Genomic DNA, 21,444 nt, shown 5'->3' with positions numbered 1-21,444 from the left:
TGATACGAAGATGGTTTTATTATGGAAGACACAGCGTAACAATGGTTACAACAGGCTCACCCGGACTAACAAAGTAGCTATTCTAGTGCGATAACACATTTCAAGCCGCTCCGTGCGTCTTCACCTCGGAAGAAGAATCTAGAAGAGGTTAGAACCGCGTTGTGCTTTGGATATCCATAAAGGATCCTAACAATGTAAGCCGGTCCTGGCTGTTTCATTTAGAGAAGAGCTCGGCTCTAGCCACAGAGGAACAGTCAGGCCGGCTGTAGATTCCTCTGCAAGGAGCGGCTGTCAGCTGGGGGCGCCAAGAGCGGGACAATCAGCTGATCACCTCAACGCCTGCGATCTTAAAGCAGTTCTACATTTTAGTACCTCTAAAGATTTGTAAACTGTTCTCTAATTCTGGGTAAGAAAACCATAAAAACACACAAAGGGGTTTTCTAGGACCAAGGCCGGTTTCACATCTGCGTTGGATGTCCGGCCGGAGGTGCCGTCGCAGATGCGGTTTAAAATACCGGAAGAAAAAGCACTGCATGTGTCCAGCTGGGCAAAAAGCGGGCAGACCCCATTATAGTCAATGGCGCTGTTCGGTTCTGGCCAGAGACAGAACCATTCAGGTGGCGGGGATTCTCCATTCCTGATCCCCCAAATGGGACAGGAAGAAAGAATCCCGCGTGTAAATGTGAAATCACCATAAGAATATTGATGACCTATACCCAGAATGCTTACCGATCAGCTGATTGAAGGCGCCAACCTGCTCAGACCTGTGATGTCATCGATCACGTGGCCTAAAGAGCAGCTCAGTCCCATTCAAGTGATTACGATTGAGATGCTACACCAGGCACAGCCGCTATGTAGGAGGGGACCCTCCGCAGATCACATGCGTTTGTAAATATGTGCACGCCTGAGAAAGCGTTTTTTGGGTGGAAGCGAAGCCCTCCCCCAGAGCGGGGTAGGACTTTGGGGTATGGCCGCCCTTGCTATCTCCGACTGGAAGGTGGTTGTAGTTGGCGGGCAGCCGTGTAGCTGGAGTGAGCTGCTCCCCCTAGGGGACACAAGTGGAGTTTCTGCCTTACGGGCTGTTTGGAGGCTGCTCCTGTGGACACGCATTGTAGAGGGGACATCCATGGCCAACCTGAAGGGACCGTCCTCTAGGATCTGTTGGGACAAGAGCCTTGTGTATGGCCTATATATCCACCTTCGATCAGAGGCTTATTATATATTTAAATCAAAACTTCATAAATAAATGTTTTGTGCAACACGACACGTCTGCTTCACAAGCTTTCCTCTGAGATCATGATGGTTCTTGCTTATCGGGGTTCTACGATAAGGTAAGTAATCACCCCGTACCTGACATTAGGTGGCCCAAGCCTGGCCATGATAGCCTAGTATCCCTGCTGACTGAAATACGGGAACACGGTGCCCTGACTTCTACTTGTATATCTAGCCTGGTGCAGACTGAAATAAATGACGCTGCAGCGCCCTCCCTGTCAGTGAGGACGGCCTCGGTTCCAGCCAGGGCAGTAAGGGAGCACCACACCTTTGCTTGGGTCCTCCCTCAGCTATACAGTGCTGTGCTTGGTGCGGACTAGAATGACAGCTGCACTCACGCTGTCACTTTAATCAACTGATCGGTGATCTCAAGCCGTGGACCTCGGTCATTAATAGTTGATTGGCCGATTCTGAGGATGCATCATCAATAGTTTAGTGCTGGAAAGCCCCTTTAATAGCATGAAGACTATGTGATATATGCAGCTATCCTATGCAACGGAGCAGAAATATCACCGCCACATTGTAACATCTCTTCTCCTATACAGATTTGCTATTAAAGGGGCCGTCCCATTACCGGACAACATTACCCTTATAGCTCTACCTGTATTAAAATAAGAAAAAGCACTGTACTTACCGTCCTTAGCCACGGCGATCCAGCAATGTTGTCTTGCTTTGGTCCCAGTGATTGTCGTGGAAGATGACATCATAAGTCACCTGCCTGCTGCAGCCAATCAGAGGCTGTAATGTCACTGTTCTGAACTCCTGGTATCATGGCCCCCAGGAGGTGGTGATGCTGCAGCGGTCAGGGGATCATCTACAACAATCACCGGGAGGACAGCAAGGCAATGGAGCTGGATCCCCGCGGCTGAGGATGGATAAGTACAGCTCTTCTTCTTCTAAGACAGTCAACCTATAGCAGCGATGTTGCCCGATCACAGGAGAACCCCATTAAACTGCTACGCCCAGTCTCACAATCAGCACTCCTGGATGTCCGGCTCCTGCAGCTTCATCACCATGTCCCTCAGCATGCGGTTACAGAGCGCAGCGTACGGGTTTAGTAGGACTAACTGCTGTCTGGCAAAGCCGCTTCCTAGCTGCGCCGCTCTCTGAAAGTCGCTCCGAGCCGCTTCATCGTTGCCTTTTAGGCGTAATATTAATCCTCTTTGGACCAGAGCCTGACGTCCCGCTATACCCGCTCCTCTACTCAGCTCCACTGCGTGGTTCAGGTCTTGCAGCGCCCCTAGTGGGGGAAAAAAACATTCACTTTAATATATTTTGTCATTTTCGGTAAATTTGTGCTATACTGGGTTATTAAACGGCTTTACATAGAGGGTGAGACAGAAGTCTGGACACAGCTGTTTAATTGGTGTAATAATGAGAACATTGATTTCCAATGTGTGAAAGCATTAATTTGGGGCAGGGGGGGTGGGAACATTTTTTAGGGGAAGAGCTGTTTAAGGTGGGCATTTTGAACTATGCTATATTGAAGCTCATGGTTTTTCAGGTCATGTGATCTATTGGATTTTGCAAGCATTTACTCAGAAACACACAATTTCTCCACTTTGCCCTCACTTAACTCCTAAACAAGTGACGATAGGTCAAAACTGACACTTCCAGTGTGTTTCATAGTAAATTCTGACATATCACATGGACCCCCTTCTCGTTTGATAAACCTGAGCAGAATTCAAAAAGATCGTCGAAAACATCAGCTCCACCAAAAAATGCAGCCTCCCTCCCAATTAATGTTTTGACACATTGGGAGTCACTTTTCTCATTGCACTATTTATACTGGTGTGTCCAGACTTTTGCCTCACCCTTGCTATTTAAGTCATTGGTTCATCTTACATAATACTGTAATATTCATAAAAAAATGATTGAGAACGAAGGTTTTTTTCTACTTTCTTGATTCCTGCATGTGAAACAAAGTGATAGAACTCTATGAATCAGAAGGAGATTTCCTGATAGGATTGCCTAGATGTAACTTTAGGCTAATTACACACAAAGCGTATAATTTATCCGTGTTGTGGATTTTGGCGCGGATGCAGTTATAGATTTTAATTCTTGCATTGAAATAAATTAAATCTGCGGCAGATCTGCAAGAGACTGAGGATGGCGAAGATTGCAAAATCCGCTGCACGCCAAGAGGCCACCGCAGATCGTTTCCACTGTGGGTCAACGGGGCTTGTAATGTGCCTCACTGTGAAACTAAGGAGAGCGTCCTGCACCCAAAATCCTGCAGCAAATACAATTTCATAATCCCTCTTATCCCCATGTAGATGGACTCAGGGGCGTTTGAGGACGAGCGGCCTGGAGAGTCTTCTCGGGGGTTGGAAGCAGTCGCTGACCCAGACAGTGGGCCAGGAGGCGCTACGGGCCAGTCTTACTCTCAGTAGGTGGAGCTTGTCTGAGGGAGGGGCTGTCCGCAGCCAATCAAATTCACTATAATTTAAGCGAGAAACTAGCTCAGAGTGCAGCAGTTCTCACCAGCTGTAGGCTTTAGAAAGTGACACACGGATGCCACAAGTGTAATAAGTGTGATGTCCATTTTGTCATGTGGTTTTGGGAGTTCCATCTGTTTAGCCCCTCAGATGCTGAGGCCAATACCAACTGCAGCATCTAAGTGGTTAGAGTGATGGTGGTGGGGCAAGCACTAGAGAATCATCGATCCAAAGAAAGGGGGCGTCCTAGAGGTAATTCATAAAAAATGCAGTGCATGTGTTGTCCCAATCACCAGCCAGACGGCACGCTGCCGGCCAGAGTTGTGGTGTGCGGCTGCTCTTGGGATGTAGCTTACATAAGTGCATGTTGTACAATAGTGTGGGACCTTCTCACCCGTTTCATCCCCCTCTAGTCGTAGGGCCTGAGCGCGGTTGTTGTATGCAGACGGGCGATCAGGAAGAATTGCAATAGCCTCAGTGAACTTCTGGACAGCCGTCCTCACATCCCCAGATTCTGCTGCTTTTACACCGCTCCGCTCCAGCGCAAGAGCCGCCTCCAAGAGATCTGCTGGGAATCCGCTGTCTGTAAGAGGACAAATCTGGTGATCTCTCTAGAGCGGGATCTCCCGACATACAGGCTGCAGGCACATTCTCAACAACGTTGTAAAGTAGCAACAATAAAAAATGAAGTCTGCATTAATTGGGTGACCCCTTCTCCGAAATCATATTACAATGTGTTCACCCAGAAGAGGTTTGTTTGCACAATGCTCCGTTCTCCGCATACTGCAGCCATTGATTCCTCTGCCCGCTGGTTGTTTATTGCTTGCTGCCAGGGAAACAACAGAGGAGGCGGGACTTGTGCACTTCTTTCATCTGAATCTGGTGCCCGGGGTCTCAGTAGCGCAGGGGCTCTCAGGCCGGCCACCCGCTACCGCTGTGCTCTGCTATTTCTTCATAGAAGAGGTGGTCTGTTTCCATGGCAACGAACAGTAAACAACCAGAGGAATCAACATGTGTAATATCTGGAGAACGGAGCATTCTGGAAATATATATCTTCTGGGTGAGCGCATTGTTTTGGACACATTGAAATATGATTCGTGAGATAAGCATACGCCTTTTAAAGATTTCCCAGAGTTTTGTGCCAAATAATCAGATTGCGTAAAAGGGCCTAAAAGAAACTCAACATACCGACACATGAGCGACTGAATGATGGCTAAACCGGCACCATTACCGCTGTGCAGGGGGGTAACTATAGAGGATGCAGGGATGTGGTTACACCCGGGCCCAGGAGCCTTAGGGGGCCCATAAGGCCTCTCTTCTCCATATAGGGAGCCCAGTACTATGAATAAAGCATTATAGTTGGGGGCCCCGTTACAAGTTTTGCATCGGGGCCCGGGAGCTTTAAGTTACGCCTCTGTGCGCCGTGAGTCCCGTCTAGATGAAGCTGCAGGATGGCTTCCCGCACCGTATGTTAATTAGCCGCGGAGCGTCTGATGGGTGGTTCACATCTGCCAGCGGTTCGGGCTCTCCCTCTTCTGCTAAAAATGCCCCCTTCTATGTTGATGGCCGTCTGCAGCTGCTGGGGATGTGATGCGTTCCACGAACCGTGCGCCAGCAACTGCACCTGAGGATGGCGGATACGTGTGATGTCATTCCTGCCGAGGAGTCGTCACAGCGCAACCAAGATGGACAGACCTGTCTCTCTCATGATCGGAGGAGCTCCAGCACCGGATCCCCATGTAGATTGATCTCAGGGGGGTTTGAGGACGAGCGGCCTGGAGGGTTGGAATCAGTCACTGACCCAGACAGTGGGCCAGGAGGCGCTACGAGCAATCACTCTCATCGGGTGCTTCACATACCGCTCTCGGTCACCTTGGGGGCGTCGCGGTTGGTGCACCAATGCAGACATGCTGAGAACAGGAAATTTTGGGCCTCTTTCACACGGGCAACAGCGATATCACTGCGAGGAAATCACAGCGATACTGCATTAGTGTTTTGTGAGATATCGCTGTGATTTCTCATGGTGGTATCGCAACTTTGTGGCGCTACGAAGTCACGCAACTGTGTAGAGTTCTTGCTGGAATTTTCAGGGGGGCTTGAAATATAAGCCATACCCTGAAAATAAGCCCTAACTGCATAAAGAACCCAATACATTACCTAACAGGCGCTGTCCACTCCGACGCATTTCTCCGGAAGTTCTGCAGTACGTGTTTGTAGTCTTCAGCCAGCGCTTCCTGGTCAGGGGTTTCATAAAGCCTGCCTCCAGGAAGCGCTGCCTCTGATTAGTTTTCGAGCGCCGCTGCTCAGACAATCACTGCAGCGCTCAATGAACCAATCACAGCCACCGCTTCTGGGAGGCGGGCTTTTTGAAACCCCTGACCAGGAAGCACTGACTGAAGACTACAAACAAGTGCGGTGGAGCGGACGGCGCCTGATGTTAGGTAATGCATTGTGGGTTTTTTGCAGCTAGGGCTTATTTTAGGCACAAACAGTAGGATTTCCTACTGTAAAAGTTCCATCGTACTGCATGAAAACCACGTTTTCATGCGATGCTATGCAGCAAATAGGAAGGAAACATGGGATACAAAATAGCAAATCGCGGCACTATTCGTCGCGCTGCCATTATTTTTTCTTTGCAATGTAGCAGCCTACAAAACATTGCTCATGTGAAGGAACCCGTTAGGAAGCCCGGGCCTCACATACATGGGATCTGCAGCGCCTAATTCTCATGGAGCCAGAATGAACAGGCTTCTTTTGCAGAATAAACGGATTTTAGACTCCGGAGCGCCATAAAACAAGTACCGGTGACATCATTTGTGCGCTCTGGCCAATCAGTAACCTGATGTTTGCTCAGAATCCGCTGCCAAATAATATAACATTTCAGATGGTCGCCGCACTCAAGAACCTGTGATCACAGGAAGACCAGCAAAACGGGGAGAAGCGCAAATTATTTACCTAAAATGATACTTTTGTGCTGAAATACCCCAATAAAGCGCGGCCACTAGAGGTCGAAGTGCATCTCTGGTAATGAAGGGACGGAGATGAATTACTGGAAGGGGGGGGGTTGGGGATTTCTTACGCTGCCCATAGAAGTCTATGGATGCCTGGTCTAGCTGGTGCTTTGCGCTATTTGTGCAATGCATTTTTAAGATTAGAAAGTTCCATTGACGTGAAAAAACGTGCAAGAAGAGACCCAAAAAAACCCCAAGATTAGCATTCATCAGCCTCCTCCAAAAAAAACACACTAAAAAGTTACCAAAAGTCGCCAAAATGGTATGAAAGGTAAGGACAGCTCGTCTCGCAAAAACAAGGCGTCCCCCACAGTTTATTGGGTAAAAATATACATTTTATGGGTCGTGGATGATGGCGATGTAAGTACCAATCAGTATATATATATCCTGCGGAAAAACCGTAACGCTTCATTTATTCACCTAAAAGCAATAATGTTTGTTTGTTTTCCATACTCCAAAAAAAAAATCAAAGTTAAACAATACATGATGTGTACCCCCTAGTGGTGCCATTATCAGATACCAGGCCTCATGCGGCTACGATGATGAAAAAATAAAAGTGTTGTGGCTCTTGTTATGCAACGATGTAAAAACAAAAGTTGCGGTCATAAAGGTGCAAGATAGGCCGGTCACTGAGGGGTTAAATATAGAGATGAGCGAACGTACTCGTTTCGAGTACTTACGCACCCGAGTATCGCCATTTTCGAGTACTTCAGTACTCAGGTGAAAAGATTTGGGGGGGGGCGGGGAGAGGCGTGGGGGCACGGGGGGTAGCAGCGGGGAACAGGGGGGAGCCCTCTCTCTCTCCCTCTCCCCCCCACTCCCCACTGCTACCCCCCGTGCCGCCACGGCGCCCCCCGAATTTTTTCGCCCAAGTACGGAAGTACTCGGAAATCGCGGTATTCGGGCGAAAAAGGGGCGTGGCCGAGCACGTTCGCTCATCTTTAGTTAAATATCATCTACACCGATAGCCTTTGTGATGCTGTTATGTCTTTGTGTGGACTACAGCGTTAGGCTAACTTCACACATGTGGGGGCGCTATTGGGCCGTGAATCCCCACCCCCATGTCGCGCTCCCCGCCATGTACAATTTTCCCCAGGGATGCTAGGTGTCTTCATGTGAAAACAGCCTTCATCAGTTCGGGGATCCTCCGGCGCGGCTATCCCAGCAGCAACAGAGGATCGCGGCGGTTTTTCCATTGTGTTCAGTGGCACCGGAGCTGCCGCCGTCCCCGTTGAAAACAATGGGGCTGCGATGCGAGATCACCGAGCTGAATAGAACATGCCGCCATTTGTTTCCCGCCTCGCATCGCTCATGTGTATGATCCTATTCTAAAGCATGGGGCTCATATTTGTGCGTCTCGCGTGAACCTGTTGGTTCATCCAGGATGGCTGCCATGGAGATCTGAACAGCTGATCTACATTGTGTTAGGGCTCACTTACACGGGCGTCTGGATCCCGCAAATTACGTATATTGTTCACGCATTGGAAAATATGAAGTACGCAGCGGTTACACGTTTGTACAGACATATTTGTTGCGCAAGTGAAACTTCCATCGCCGATATTAGCGGATATTACATGCGGAATAGCCAACAAAGTTGGACATGCTGAGCTTTATACACGCGTGAAAAAACCGCAGGTGTGAGTGGAATGGAAATCAATGGACCACCAAAAAAACGGGTGAGCCCTTAGACTACCTGTGTACCGCTCACGTGATCAGCGCCGGGCAGTCAGAGAGCAGCGTGAAGACGATACTTACTGGGCGCATTCAACAGAAGATCGCAGCTCCCATCTTGCTCTATTGAAAACGGGTCGCATTCTGATCATCGGAGGGACAATGGCGCGGCGGGCTAACAGCCGGTAATATAAGCCGCTCTCTCCAGGACCAGAGGGTTGCTTTAATGACAAAAGTTATTCTCTTCTCACAGCAAAGTAATGCGGCTTGTTTTATGGATAGCTAATTTGCATATATCTTTACCCAGGGAGCATTGCATGGCTTATAAGCCTCCTTATGTTATTGGGCTGTCTCCATGAGGAGAATCATTACCCCCTCGTGCCCATTTGATTGAAAGTGACTTTTTTGCAAATTGCAGAAAAATATGTTAGGCTGCATCTAGAAAATAAGTCCCAATGGAGCGCGATCCCTCCGGGGCGACCCGGCGAGGATGCAGCCTGTACGCTATGTAGCATTTTACTCGTTAGCGACATGCATTGTGTATTACAGAACTCACCCAGATCCGCCTCCTCTCGGGCGTCATTATCTTCACCCTCACAAGTATCACCAAATGGAGCGTTAGGATTAAATATAGCGTGCAGGACGGCGGAGTCCCTCGGGGTGCACATCGTCCACCTCTGGAAGGACTAGCACTGCAGCTGCTGGGACAGGAGCGACCTAAGCCACAAGTTTAGGGAGTAGCTGCAGCGCCCAATCACCGAGAGGGGTGGAGGTGGCCGCTGTCCAGAGGCGGCTGACATCTGCTGGCAGGAAGCACAAAGTATTGCAGAAGCAGATGTGGAGCAGATGCCTCCCTTTACTGTCTCTCAGGCACTCGAGGGGTTAAACACGTGCAGTAGATCTTGTGGTTATGTTATACGGATCCCCTGCATATTCCGCACTGCGGTCCCTGCCTGAGCTGTTAACCCCTTCCTGCTGCAGCCATTTTTATTTCCAATTCCCCACCTTCAAAAACCTAATTCTTTCTGTATTTTTGCGCTGACACAACTAGACGGCGGCGCGGCTCCTGCAGGACGAGTTGTGGCGCCACTTCACGTACAGTATAATGTACAGATCATCGTTACTGAAGTTACATTTGAAGACAATTAGCCCTGAATTTCTTGACATTTATCCAGTCCTAAGTATTAGGCTGCTTCACGGACGACAGCGATGTCGCATCTGTGTGATATCACTGCATTGTCTCGCGGCAAAATTGCGATTTTGTGTTGCCACAAAGTTGTGCGACTTTGTAGCACTCTTTTGGCAAAGTTTTCGAGGGGGCTTAAAATAGAAGCCCTACCCCAAAAATAAGCCCTGGTTGCATTTAAAAAATACAATATATCACCTAGCAGCCGCCGTACGCTCCGCCGCACGTCTCATCGCAAGTCCCAGGTACTTGTTTGAAGTCTTCAGACTGCGCTTCCTGGATTGGAGTTTCAAAAACCCCGCCTCCAGGAAGCGCTGACTCTGATAGGTTCATCGAGCGCCGCAGTAATTGGGGACCTGCAAGGAGATGTGCGGCAGAGCAGACGGCAACGGTTAGGTGATGTATTGTGGTTTTTTATATTTTAATGCAGCTAGGGCTTATTTTCAGGGTGGGCCTTGTATTTGAAGCCCCCCGAAAATCCCCGGCAAAAGAGTGCTACAAAGTTGCGCGACACAAAATCACCACAAAAAAAACAGCGCTATCACACAGAACACAGATGTGATATCGCTGCCGCTTGTCTGAAAGAGGCCCAATATACATAGAACATACGATAACCCACCCAAACAATACAAGTCATCATAACCGCTGAGCGGACCCCTGCGGACAGCGTGTTCTCCGTCTCCACCTCACGAGATTGAACAAGTCATGTAAATGTACTAAAGGGATAAAGAGTGGGGGGGGGGGGGGAATTCTACTTCAGAACTTCTTGGCCAGTTTACACCCCTTTGCTTTGTGTTTGTCTGCGTTGAGCCGCGAGTCTTCAGGAACACGTTGTGTATAATGCGGCTCGCGAACATCTTCACTTGGTTTCAGGGCATCCAGCATTTCAGATAAAGGAACCAGTCATCAGGGTTTCACAATGCGGTCCATGAGAACCCCGCAACAGCGCTGATGATGAGATTCTCCTTATCACTAGCTGGCAGCGGGCGAAACGTTGTCTGTCCTTCCATGGATTAAAATAAAGAGGTTTCTCCTGGAAAAGAAAAATGCTCCGAGGACTTTATGTCCCCCCGCATGCTTCCAGGGCTTGTTGGAGTCACCTGACGGCAGACGCAGCGGGAGTAAGAGCAGATTGTAAAGGTAGCCGGATGGATGACAGAACCAGATAGCGCTGAGGAAGCCCCATGAGCAGCCGTTACAGGGTGGAGTGGATTGTGAAAACCAGATAACTGCTTCCCTATCCTCAGCACATGGAGTCACATCAGACTTTACACTAAGGAGCCCCACGTGCGGCTGTACAGACATCCATTATGTGCTCCTACCCCCCCACCCCGCCTTGTCACTTTCCACTAAACACCCACAGGACTAGGAATACCCACACATCTCCCTTTGCTTCTGGATGGCAGCTTCAATGTATTATCCTGGATCATCATCATAATTGTCAATTTCATAATTTTACCAATCTGATCAACAAAAACAGATGGAACCTAAAAAGTACAGATTCTCCGTTTTCAGGAAACCTTATGTGAATATAATGGATGTCCCCGGGGTCTCTCCAGCGGCCATATAGACCCTGGCACCTGCACAACAGTGCCAGCATGCCACGTCTGCTGCTGGAAGTGAGGAATACAGAGCGTGTCCAGATATTAGCCTCAGCATGCCAGATCATCAGATAGTGCCATCACTGGAGCGCCCCCTGCAGGTACACTGTGTGCATCAAACTACTTTAATTGTGTCATAAAAGGTGCAAAATAATAGAACGTGGTTCAGCCCACAGAGGCTCTTCCTCTCCTCGGGTAGCTGAACAACACCCTGTGTGGGTTCCAACGGGTTCTATCCTTTTGTACCTTTCACGACACAATAAAAATAGTTTTTTGCACGCAGCGTTCGGCTTCTATGCCTTTTGTAATGTGTATCCATTAATTGGACTGTTATGTGAACATCCTGGGGCCCGTTAGTACCAGACCGGCTCCTTCCCCTCACCGCAGCGCAGATACTAGTCATACCGCAGGCCAACATTACATTGTGCAGAACTGGGCAAAACTGCAATCGGGGATTTCGCACCATATTTTTCCTCTATTTGTGCTCGGATTTATGACACTCGGATCCGCACTGTTCATTCTCTATTTGTTTGGTCTTTTGGGAAATCAGATTATCTGAATGTTACTTTATCCGCATACAGAAAAACCTCCAAATAATAAAACCAAGCGAGCGGCCGGCTGCAGACTGTGCAATTATTTTATTGTGCACAACATCCGATAAGCACAACACAGGTGAGAAAACAAAGGAAAGCACCTGAGCTTCAGGTATATTTTACATATTCGTGTTTAGATATTTGGGTCCCGGCGGCGAGATCCGCTGGAAAACGCAGAAAAAACAAGATTTTCTGGAAGAGTCGAAGGCAGGAAGGTCACATCCCGAACAACAAATCCATCAGCGCTAGAGAATGAGAGAGATTAACAGAAGGTGAAGCGAGGGTTAACGGCTAATTAGATTAGCGAGACATCCTGAGATCCCTGCAAGGTCTGATGGACAAAGAGAATGAAGAAACATGAACTGCATCAAATACAAACCGCAGCCGCAAATAAGGCAGCAAGAAACGTATCAGCAGTCTGTACGCCGCAGGACGTAAATCTGCCGAGATTCTGGATGTACAGTACAAACCAGGAGGACGAGGGTTAAAGAGACTGGCATCGTGTTTTTGCCCCTCTCAGAGCTTCATAGAGTAGCGCCCGTCACACCGATAGGGATACGTCTGCTGTGCGGATCTGTAAATTTGGGAGAAATACACATTTAATTACTGTAGTAGCAGAGACACAGAAGTAGTCCTGTATGTTCATGAGCTGCAAGCTGGCCACACCCACCACGCCCTCCAACCAATCATTGACTACTATATGTAGTGAGAAAGCTGACAATCATTGGCTGGAGGACCGTTGGGTGGAGCTAGCCTGCAGATGATAAATATCCAGGACTACTTCTGATAATCCTGTATGTCTGGCTGCTACTAATAAAATGCAAGTTTCTCCCAAACTACTGCAGAGATACATAAAGCAGACATTGTTGTAATCAGCTCATCACCACCTGGCGCTGTCCTCAGGGAGGGGGCAAGAAGAGATGATGAGTCCGACAAATCTCATCCACATGGTACAGAAATTCTGAGCAGAATCCGCAGGATGCCAACTGTTTGCTGCAGGTCTGAGCACGAATATCACCCTTTGTAATACCAAGGGGGAATCTGCAACACAGCGAATACGGCACATGTGAAGATACCCTAAGGAGGCGTTCACATGGGGTGGATTTGCAGCGGGTTTTCCGTGCAGACCCTCCACACAGAAAAAAAATTAATCAATCTGTGGCACCAGCAATGTGGAGGAGAGTTTAAAAACATCTAATCCACACGCTGCAGATTAGATCTGCACAAAACCCGCGCAGAAACGGACATGTAGCGTGGACCGCAGCGTGTTCATGGAGGGCCCCTACCACCAGCGACATGCGAGAGCGAGTGAAAACTCATGATTATGAAACCAATGATTTTCAATCTTTTCGCTGAAGCCTCGCAGCGCCAAGAAAAATCTGCGCTATCGTCCATTGCTGTCAGTGGGGCCGGCGGCAGCCCCATTGAAAACATAGGGAGTGCATCACGCTCCTCTGACACAGATGTGACAGCTATGGCAGGGAATTCCTTCATCCCTGAGGGAACCGCATGGATGAAGGAATCCTCTGTGACAGCTGTGGCAGAGGTCCGCGATGCTATCCCATTGCTTTCAATGGGGCCAGCGATGCTGCCGCCCCATTGAAAGCAATGGGCTGCAGGCAACCATCGCAGCGAGGATTTTTGGGTAAGGGCTTGAAATATAAGCCCTTCCCTGAAGAATCAGCCCTACCTGCAAAAAAATAAATAAATTTTTTTTACTCCCCTAGAAGAGTTGTCCGGCTCTTCTCTCCGGCCCCGGCAGTCGTGTTCGGTCTTTTGGAGGCTGGGGATTGACAAATCCCTGCCCACAGAAAGCACTGCCTCTGATTGTCTGAGCGCCTGTGACCAGAGGCAGCACCCAGCCATCATTAAATGACAGCTGAGCGCTGCCTGTGATTGGTCACAGCGCTCAGCCATTCATTGAATTCCACGAGGATGAAGGAATCCCCTGCCATAACTGCCACAGCTGTGTCAGGGGATCGCAATGTACTCCCTATAATTTTAGTGGGGCTGCCGCTGCTGCCGCCATCCCCATTGAGAACAATGGGCGATAGCGCAGATTTTTCTTAGCGCTGCGAGACTTCAGTGAAAACATCCCGAATGAGCATGGATTTTGGTCAATAGACTTCAATAGAGAGGCAGAAATCCACAGTAAAATCCTCACCAAAAGCTGCAGATTTGGTGCAAAATTTACCATAGCAGTTTGTGTGGAAAATACACAGAAAATCTGCTGCAAAATCTGTAGCGCCGGTCGAGAATTTAAAAAGCCGATCCTCCAGACGGAAATGTTGCAGATTTTCCAAACAGAAAACCCGCAGCCAATCCGCTCTGCCTGAAGGCTGCCACACATTAGATGGAAGCGGATGGCTGAACAACAGTCTTGCAGACAGACTGTACATTTTAGTCTATATTGACAACTACAGTTGTTCAAACTGGCCGGACCCGCTCAACAACAGATGGAGGAACGCCTTCTGGATCATTCCTGAGCAAGAAAAGATCCTTCATCCAACTATCAGATAACTTTTAAACCCAGCCGAGTTCTTTCCTCAGTGACTGTCATTGGTCGGCTACAACACTTGTTCATACTTACATTTCACCTAACTTTGAAGGCCCTTTTACAGGACTTGTCCAGCAATGTTTATATGGGTTATCCAGTTGTAAACTATTAATGGCTGTTCTTAGGATAGGTCATCAATAGTAGAGGACCTATCCTAAGCTTGGGACCCCTGCTGATCAGCCATTTGCCAGACTATTGAACTAAGCAGATTTCTGCAAGTAGCAGACAACTCTGTTTTCACTGTAGTGGCCAGGCTTAGTATTACAGAAAGAGCTCCCACTGGACTGGAAACTTTGCCTGCAATATTGAGCCTGGCCACTGCAGTGAGAACGGAGCTGTCTACTTGCAGCAGGAACCAGCTCAGTGCACAAGTGTACCAGCCGAGAGAATAGCTGATCGGCAGGGGTTCTTGGTGATGGGCCCCTTGCAATCAACTATTGATGCCCCAAGAATAGGCCATCAATGGTTTAAAACTGGAGAAACCCTTTAAATGAGTGCCAGTCAGAGATTGGCGCTTGTTTACCATGCCTTTACCTAGGCTGATCAGACTATAGGAGAACAAATGATCACACGTACAATTGTTCATCAATGAATAGCTAAGCGCTGCCTGTAATTGGCTGAGCGCTCAGCCAGTCAGCGCAGCCCTTTCAGGAGGCGGGGCCGCTTAAATCCCCGCCTGCTGAAAGAGCTTGACAGCAGTGCAGGGGAGCCAGCCGGAGGATGCAAATGAGCAGCAGAGAGGGAAGCATATAATTTTTTTTTTCACCACTTAGGGATGATTTTCAGGGAAGGGCTTATATTTCAAGCCCTTCCCCAAAAATCATGCTGCGGGGGTTGCCTACAATCCACTGCTTTCAATGGGGCCGGCAACAGCAGCACCGACCCCATTGAAAGCAATGGTATATAATCACTGACTTCTGCCACAGCTATCACAGCTGTGGCAGAAGTCAGCGATATACTCCCTATGTTTTCAATGGGGCTAGCGCTACGTTTTTCTTGCGCTGCGAGGAGAGTTTTTTTTCTTGCGTTGTGAGAGAGAGAAAACAAACGCAAGTGGGTAAAAGCCCTAAGGCTAGGACTACTTGCAGACTTGGGCCACAACACAGATCAGACCGTGATTGCAGATTGCAGTGTAGCTCTGTAACCTCCTAATTCCCCAGCAGTCCCTCGGGGGTGTGGGATATAGACAAGGATGCATGCAGTCAGTTATATTGCCGTTAGCAAAACTTTGACCCAGATAGGTGTCAGCGGATGCAAAAATATGCACCCGGTAGAACTTTGAGAAGGCGTACAGAGAGGCTCATGTAAGGGCCCTACACATATGGCCCAGGAAGCACCCACTATCAGAGTAACCTCCACTGCTGACCTGATCCAACGTGACAGGCTGGATTTGGAAGTCGCAAGGCCACATCTCGGGCAATCTGGAATGAGTGAGTCAGAGCGCTAAAAAGAAGCCATCCAGTAGAGGTATATCCGTAAGGCTCGCACCAAGTCCAATTTGTGGAGAGCCGATACTCGAGAGTGAGTGGCGGAGGGGCAGAGCGAAAGCAAGACAACGTTCTCATTGATGTGGAAGGCCGACACCACCTTAGGGACAAGGGATGCAGGACCATCTTGTCCTTTTCTTGGAAGATCATGAACAGGGGCTTAAGCCCACAAGGCTGAGAGCTCAGAAACCCTGCTGATGGAAGTGATTGCTACCAAAAAAGGCTACCTTTCAGGACAAAAGATGAGCCGGAGTGTCGCACAATGGCCTGAAAGAATGCCTGCAGCGCATCCAGTACCAGATTGAGGTCCCATGGTGGGACAAGAGAATGTTAGAGGTATGGCTGACTTAGAAGCTAGGGGGCGTTGGAAAAGAATAGACAATTCCGATACCTGACCTTTTAGGGAACTAAGGCCCAAACCCCATGTCCAGCCCCTTCTGAAGGACAGGAAGCAGGATAGTGAAATACGCATAGGATGAAAGTTGCGTTCGCACCACAGGAAGAAAGTCTTCCAGACATGACGGTAAACCCAGGAAGAGGAGGGTTTTCTAGCCTTTATCATGGTCTGGATGATTGATTCCACATATCCATGGGGCCTTAGAACCACAGCTTCAACCGTAATGCAGTTAAACGAAGCATGGCTAAACATGGGTGAAAGCAGTCCTGGCAAGAGAAGATCTTCTTGAAGGGGGAGACGCCACAGTGTGTCGATGAGACCCCACATGCCATGTGCGTCTAGGCCAGTATGGAGCGATGAGTATCACCAGAAGGCCTTTCGTATTGATCTTCTTGACAAGTCATGGTATGAGTGGAAAGTAAGGGAAGATGTACAGAAACTCAGACAGTCCAGATAATTACGAGGGTATCCACTGTTCTAGCCTCGGGGGTCCTGAGACCTGGACACAGTTTGTGAGCCTGCGGTTGGGATGCGAGCGCCCATTCTCCAGGGTCAGTTTCTCTGCTCAGAAAATAGTCTATCCAATTATCGACGCTTGGAATATGGACCGCTGAGAGTGCTGGAAGGTGATCCTCGAACCATGACAGGAGCTTCGCTGCTTCCTCCATGATTGCCAAGTTGCAGGTTTCGCCTTGGTGATTTATGTACACCATGGCTGGCACGTTGCCCGTTTGGACCCAAACTGGGAGACCCGTTAGTTGGGGTGCAAAGTGTTGAAGTTACAGGAAAATGGCCCAAAGTTCCAACACATTACTTGGAAGGGAAGACTCCTGCATGGTCCAAGTGCTCTGACCCATGCGTTTCTGCAGTGTAGCCCCCCTTCCAGCCAAATAGGTTGGCATCTGCAGAAAGTACTTGCCAGTGTAGAGTCAGACAGGAGTGCCCCAGATGTGTCTGTGGTGAGTCCAGCCTCCAGATAGGAGAGCATTGACGCTGTTGATAGGCGGATCTCTTGATCGAGATAGTCCGTGGATTTGTCCAATCGAGATAGAATAGCCTACTGGAGAGGCTGGGCATGAAACTGGCTGAATTGAATCGCTTTGAAGGATGAGCCCATAAGCCCCAGTACTTTCATGAAGCGACGGATGGTCATAAGGGTCTAAGATTGCAGTGAACAATCCTGACATTGAAGGAATTGTAATTTCTGCGGTAGAAGTCGTACCTTGGCACTTTCAATATTAAATGAGAGGCCCAGAAAGTCCAGATGTTGTCACTGTGAAAGGACACTGTCCCCGTTCAGGAGGATCAACCAGCATCCAAAGTGATGTGAAGACTCTTCAGATTGTCAGATCGAGTTGGAGCCTTCACCAAGATGTTCTTGAAATAGGGGAAGACCACTATCCCCTTGAAGTGCAGGAGAGCCATCAGGGGTGTGGTGGTGGGGAGGGGGCTTATGGTTTATGCAGCATAAACGATGGACGAGTAGCAGATTGCTGATTGCTCAGCATAAATAGCAGTTGGTCAGTACTGAACAGCCGCTGTGTTAAGTCAACGGAGAGGGGCAGAGGAGCGAGGGGAGAAATCTCCTCCAGCCTCCCCGCTGTGAGCCAGAGATACTAGCTCCTGTGCAACAGCACCGCAGCAAGTACATGCGGGGGATGAGCGTCGGGCATAGTTTGCCAGACATTCATCCCGTCTAAATGGACCCTTACAGGATTCTGGTCAAGAATGCCAAAAAGGATGCAGCTTGAAGGAGCGCTTTGTGTTTTGGTCCTGTGAGGACTTCTTGCTATCCGAGGTCCTGGTGCTGGAGCCGTGAAAGGAACGAAGTCGAGGACTTTTCTTTTGTGCAGATTTCACATGACTGGATTTCTTCTGTGGTAGATGAGAACTCTTACCACCGGCGGCCTCAGAAATAATCTTGTCCCGTCTGGCATCAAGGAGGCACGAGTGTGGAGAAAGTGTAATTGGCCACTGGCAGCCGTCCATCTTGTATTCGAACAGCCATGAATGTTCAATGTTTTAATTGAGTCTTTAGGCTTGCTGTAACCATGGTAACATCAGGTTCTAGTACCACAGTTGTCTTGTGATTCTATGGTCTAATTAATCATGCTAATCCATCATTGTCTTAAGACTGAACTAGAGCCTTATGTATACTTGGAGCTTGGCGCTGCCATTGTTTTAAGAATCAGTTTTGTTTGTCACTTCAGATTGTGACCTTTTCAGACAAAACAACTCTATGCATTGATATTGCAATGCAAATATTCAAGCAGTAGATCGTACTCAAGGCCCATTTAGACATAACGATTATCGCTCAAAATTCACTCAAACACCATCTTTTGAGCGATAATCGTTGTGTCTAAACACGTGAACATCCTGCATTGTTCATTCATCATTGATTTTTAGCAAGCTAGAAGCAACTAGAAATAACTGATGACTTATCAGCGCCGCACACTGATTTTCTCAGCAGGCGGCGCTGATAACATTCTTTCAGCTGGTATCCTGCTGGGACTTCCCAGTGGGGTATCAGCTGAAAGGGCCTAGAACAAAAGCAGCTGTTTGCATATATAAAAAAGATGCTTTTTTTTCTTTCAATCAGCAGTGTCCAGCTCCGCCTGCATTAACTCTTAAGTAGCTAATTAGCTACTAAAGAGTTATGGAAAGATTATCGCTCTAAACAGCCACTCAAACTGCTGTTTGTGTGGTTTTGAGCAATCATCTTTCAGTCTAAATGCACCCCAAGTATAAGGCCTGTTTCACACGGGCGACACAATATTGTTGCGAGTGGCTGTGCTGAAGGCAGGGATTTTCAAATCCCTGGCCAGAAAGAGAAGACAACTGCAAGAGACTGGAGAGAAGACGCGGCGGAGCCAGACAGCGCCTCTTAGGTGATACATTTTTTTTTCTGTAGCTAGGCCTTATTTTAGGGCTTTTACAGTAGGATTTCCTATTGTAAAAGTTGCATCACACAAAAAAAAAAACCACGTTTTCGTGCAATGCAGCAGAGAGGAGGCTCCACAGGGAAACAGGAGCTACAAAATATGGCAAGTCACAGGCATCTCTAGCAGCCTGCAATTTTTTTGTCTCGCAATGTTGCATGCTACAAAATATCACTAATGTGAAGGAACCAAAAGGAAGGCATGGGCTTCACATACATGCCATATGTAGCACTGTCGCATCGGGGGAAAATTGCACGATTTTGTCACCGTGTGAAACCGGCCTAAAAGACAGTAAAAGGTTCTGGAGAGTTAGAAGCATTTTGGATGCATGGGCATGGTGGATGTTGTAGTGGCATGGGAGCAGTAGAAGAGGATGACCTCAACCGCAATACTCACCTTACCCTCTGAGACATAGCTCCAGCAGTGTGCACCCCTGTACTCACCTGCCTTTAAATTTGGAGGGAGTGCTCCAAACACGTGGGGCACTATGGCTGGTAGGTCAGGATCAAATTAATGTCGCCTGTGCCCCCTTTTCTTATGTAGGTCGGACCGCAAAAGACAGGTAATTTCCAGTATGTTTGCCCTCTTCTGTGGGGTAAACAGGGAGAGTCTAATGCCTGCCCAGTTTCAAGGAAAACAACAGAAGACCAGTCAAAGGAAGAGATCTGCCTCCTATGGGCACCAAGATAAAACTAGTTAGCTTGGTGCCTGCAGGAGGGCGTATAGCTGGCAGGAGGAGCTAACACTTTTTTTGCTTAGTGTCGCCTCTTAGTGGCAGTAGCTGTACCTATGGTTTACAGCTGTGTCCCCCAATACAACAGACAAGAACATTAAAGTTTGTTGGACTCCTTGCAATTTGTGATTCGCAGGGCTGCAGCAGCGGTCTCCGCTGTAGTCTGTCACACGTACACTTTGTTTCTAGAACGCCAGCAGTATATCGCACGTTTACCTGGTTTGTTCATGCTTCTACGCAGCACGTGCAGCAGATCATCTGTCAGGATTTTTATTTCTGCTCGGAACTTCCTGCTCCCTAATCGCGTTAGTTTCCACAAACAGGACCGTCGCGGTCCATCAGTACAGGCCCATCCGGAGCTCTTCTCAAAACTGCTGCTGAAGCAGAGGTTGTGCCGGACCGTGTTCTTCCAGCCATCCGGAGCCGCCCGGAAGAACGGGAAATGCTCTCTAAGAAGGGGAGAACAAGTCTAATTACTGGAGTAAAAAACAGATGAGATCTTTAACCCCTTGACGACATCCGCTGTGTACAGGGGTGGTAAGGAGCAGTCTGCTCAACTCGCGGTGGGTGTTGGCTGTCTAACAGCCGGCCACAGCAGCGGTGGTCAGAGATAAATACTACGGTCAAGTCTGACAGCGGCATTCTCCAGCAGTCCTATAGAAATGAATGGCATGGCAGCGCACCGGTGCGACCACCGGTCCGTGCATTCAGGGATGCTCAGGATTGCCATTCCCATGCAACTTACTTTAGCGCGTCAAGCCCTTTAAAACCTCTCGCTGCTTTTTTTTAAACTTTGCGCCTTTTTGTTCGGACATTTTTCTGGTATTATTGAAGATCTATAGTCCTTGAGAAAAGCACCGTATTGTGCCGAGCGCGTGCTGCGTCTTCATAAAAACGCCAAAGGCTGACGTTTGTATGTAGGAATTCTCAAGTTTAACTATAGATTTTAACCCTTTAGCGACAGCTCATTTTGGACTCAAGAACAATAATATTTTGGGGATTTTCATCTACACTTTTCAAAAGTCATAACTTTATTTTCTTTTGTCGACACGCTGCTATGAGGGTTTGTCTTTTTTGTGGTGAGCTGTAGTTTTTATTAGTACCATTTTTTGTTAAATATATTTCTAGAAGTTAATTTTTTAGGACAAAGTTGAAAGAAGAAAAAAAAACACAAACAATTCTGCCATTTTTTTTACAGCACTAATCATGCAGCCTAAATTACATGATCATTTTTTACTGCGGGTTAATACAATCACAACAATGTGTATAATTAGGTTTTTTCCACTTTTGCACACTAGGGCCCCCTGCACACGGGCGGAAATTCCACGGCGGGATTTCCTGCAGAATTTCTGCCCGTGCCCGCTGCCATAGGATTGCATTAGAAAACGCAATCCTAACCCCGGACAGGCTCCACAGAATTTTCCCAGAAGTCTCAAACACATGCTGGAGATGCTGCTCCGAAGTAGGAGACATGTTACACATCTGGTGGGCCTGCCCGTTAATTGCACCCCTTTGGGGAGACATCGCCAGGGTCTACGAGAAGGTTTGCAGATCCCCTA

The 21,444-nt window shown here is 48.3% G+C and overlaps 2 protein-coding genes across 2 annotated transcripts in view; both read right to left on the bottom strand.

Annotated features, from left to right (window-relative positions):
• On the bottom strand, positions 1-9,112 carry TTC36 (tetratricopeptide repeat domain 36). The gene is made up of 3 exons (XM_066606128.1): positions 8,949-9,112; positions 4,105-4,293; positions 1-2,512 (listed from the first exon to the last, which is right to left on the bottom strand). The coding sequence occupies exons 1-3, from the start codon at positions 9,058-9,060 to the stop codon at positions 2,247-2,249; spliced, it is 567 nt and encodes a 188-aa protein (XP_066462225.1). The 5' UTR covers positions 9,061-9,112; the 3' UTR covers positions 1-2,246.
• A 2,704-nt stretch (positions 9,113-11,816) lies between these two features.
• The window catches only part of FOXR1 (forkhead box R1), a 29,582-nt gene continuing 19,954 nt past the window's right edge, over positions 11,817-21,444 (bottom strand). Inside the window, exons 5-6 of the mRNA XM_066606127.1 lie at positions 20,102-20,334; positions 11,817-12,017 (exon numbers count right to left, since the gene is read on the bottom strand). Of these exons, the coding sequence (XP_066462224.1) occupies positions 11,989-12,017; positions 20,102-20,334 (262 nt within the window). The 3' untranslated portion in view covers positions 11,817-11,988. The remainder of the gene's footprint in view (positions 12,018-20,101; positions 20,335-21,444) is intronic.

This window comes from Eleutherodactylus coqui, chromosome 6 (genome assembly GCF_035609145.1).
Source record: "Eleutherodactylus coqui strain aEleCoq1 chromosome 6, aEleCoq1.hap1, whole genome shotgun sequence".
Lineage (NCBI taxonomy): Eukaryota > Metazoa > Chordata > Amphibia > Anura > Eleutherodactylidae > Eleutherodactylus > Eleutherodactylus coqui.
This window is presented reverse-complemented; position numbering and strand designations above follow the sequence as displayed.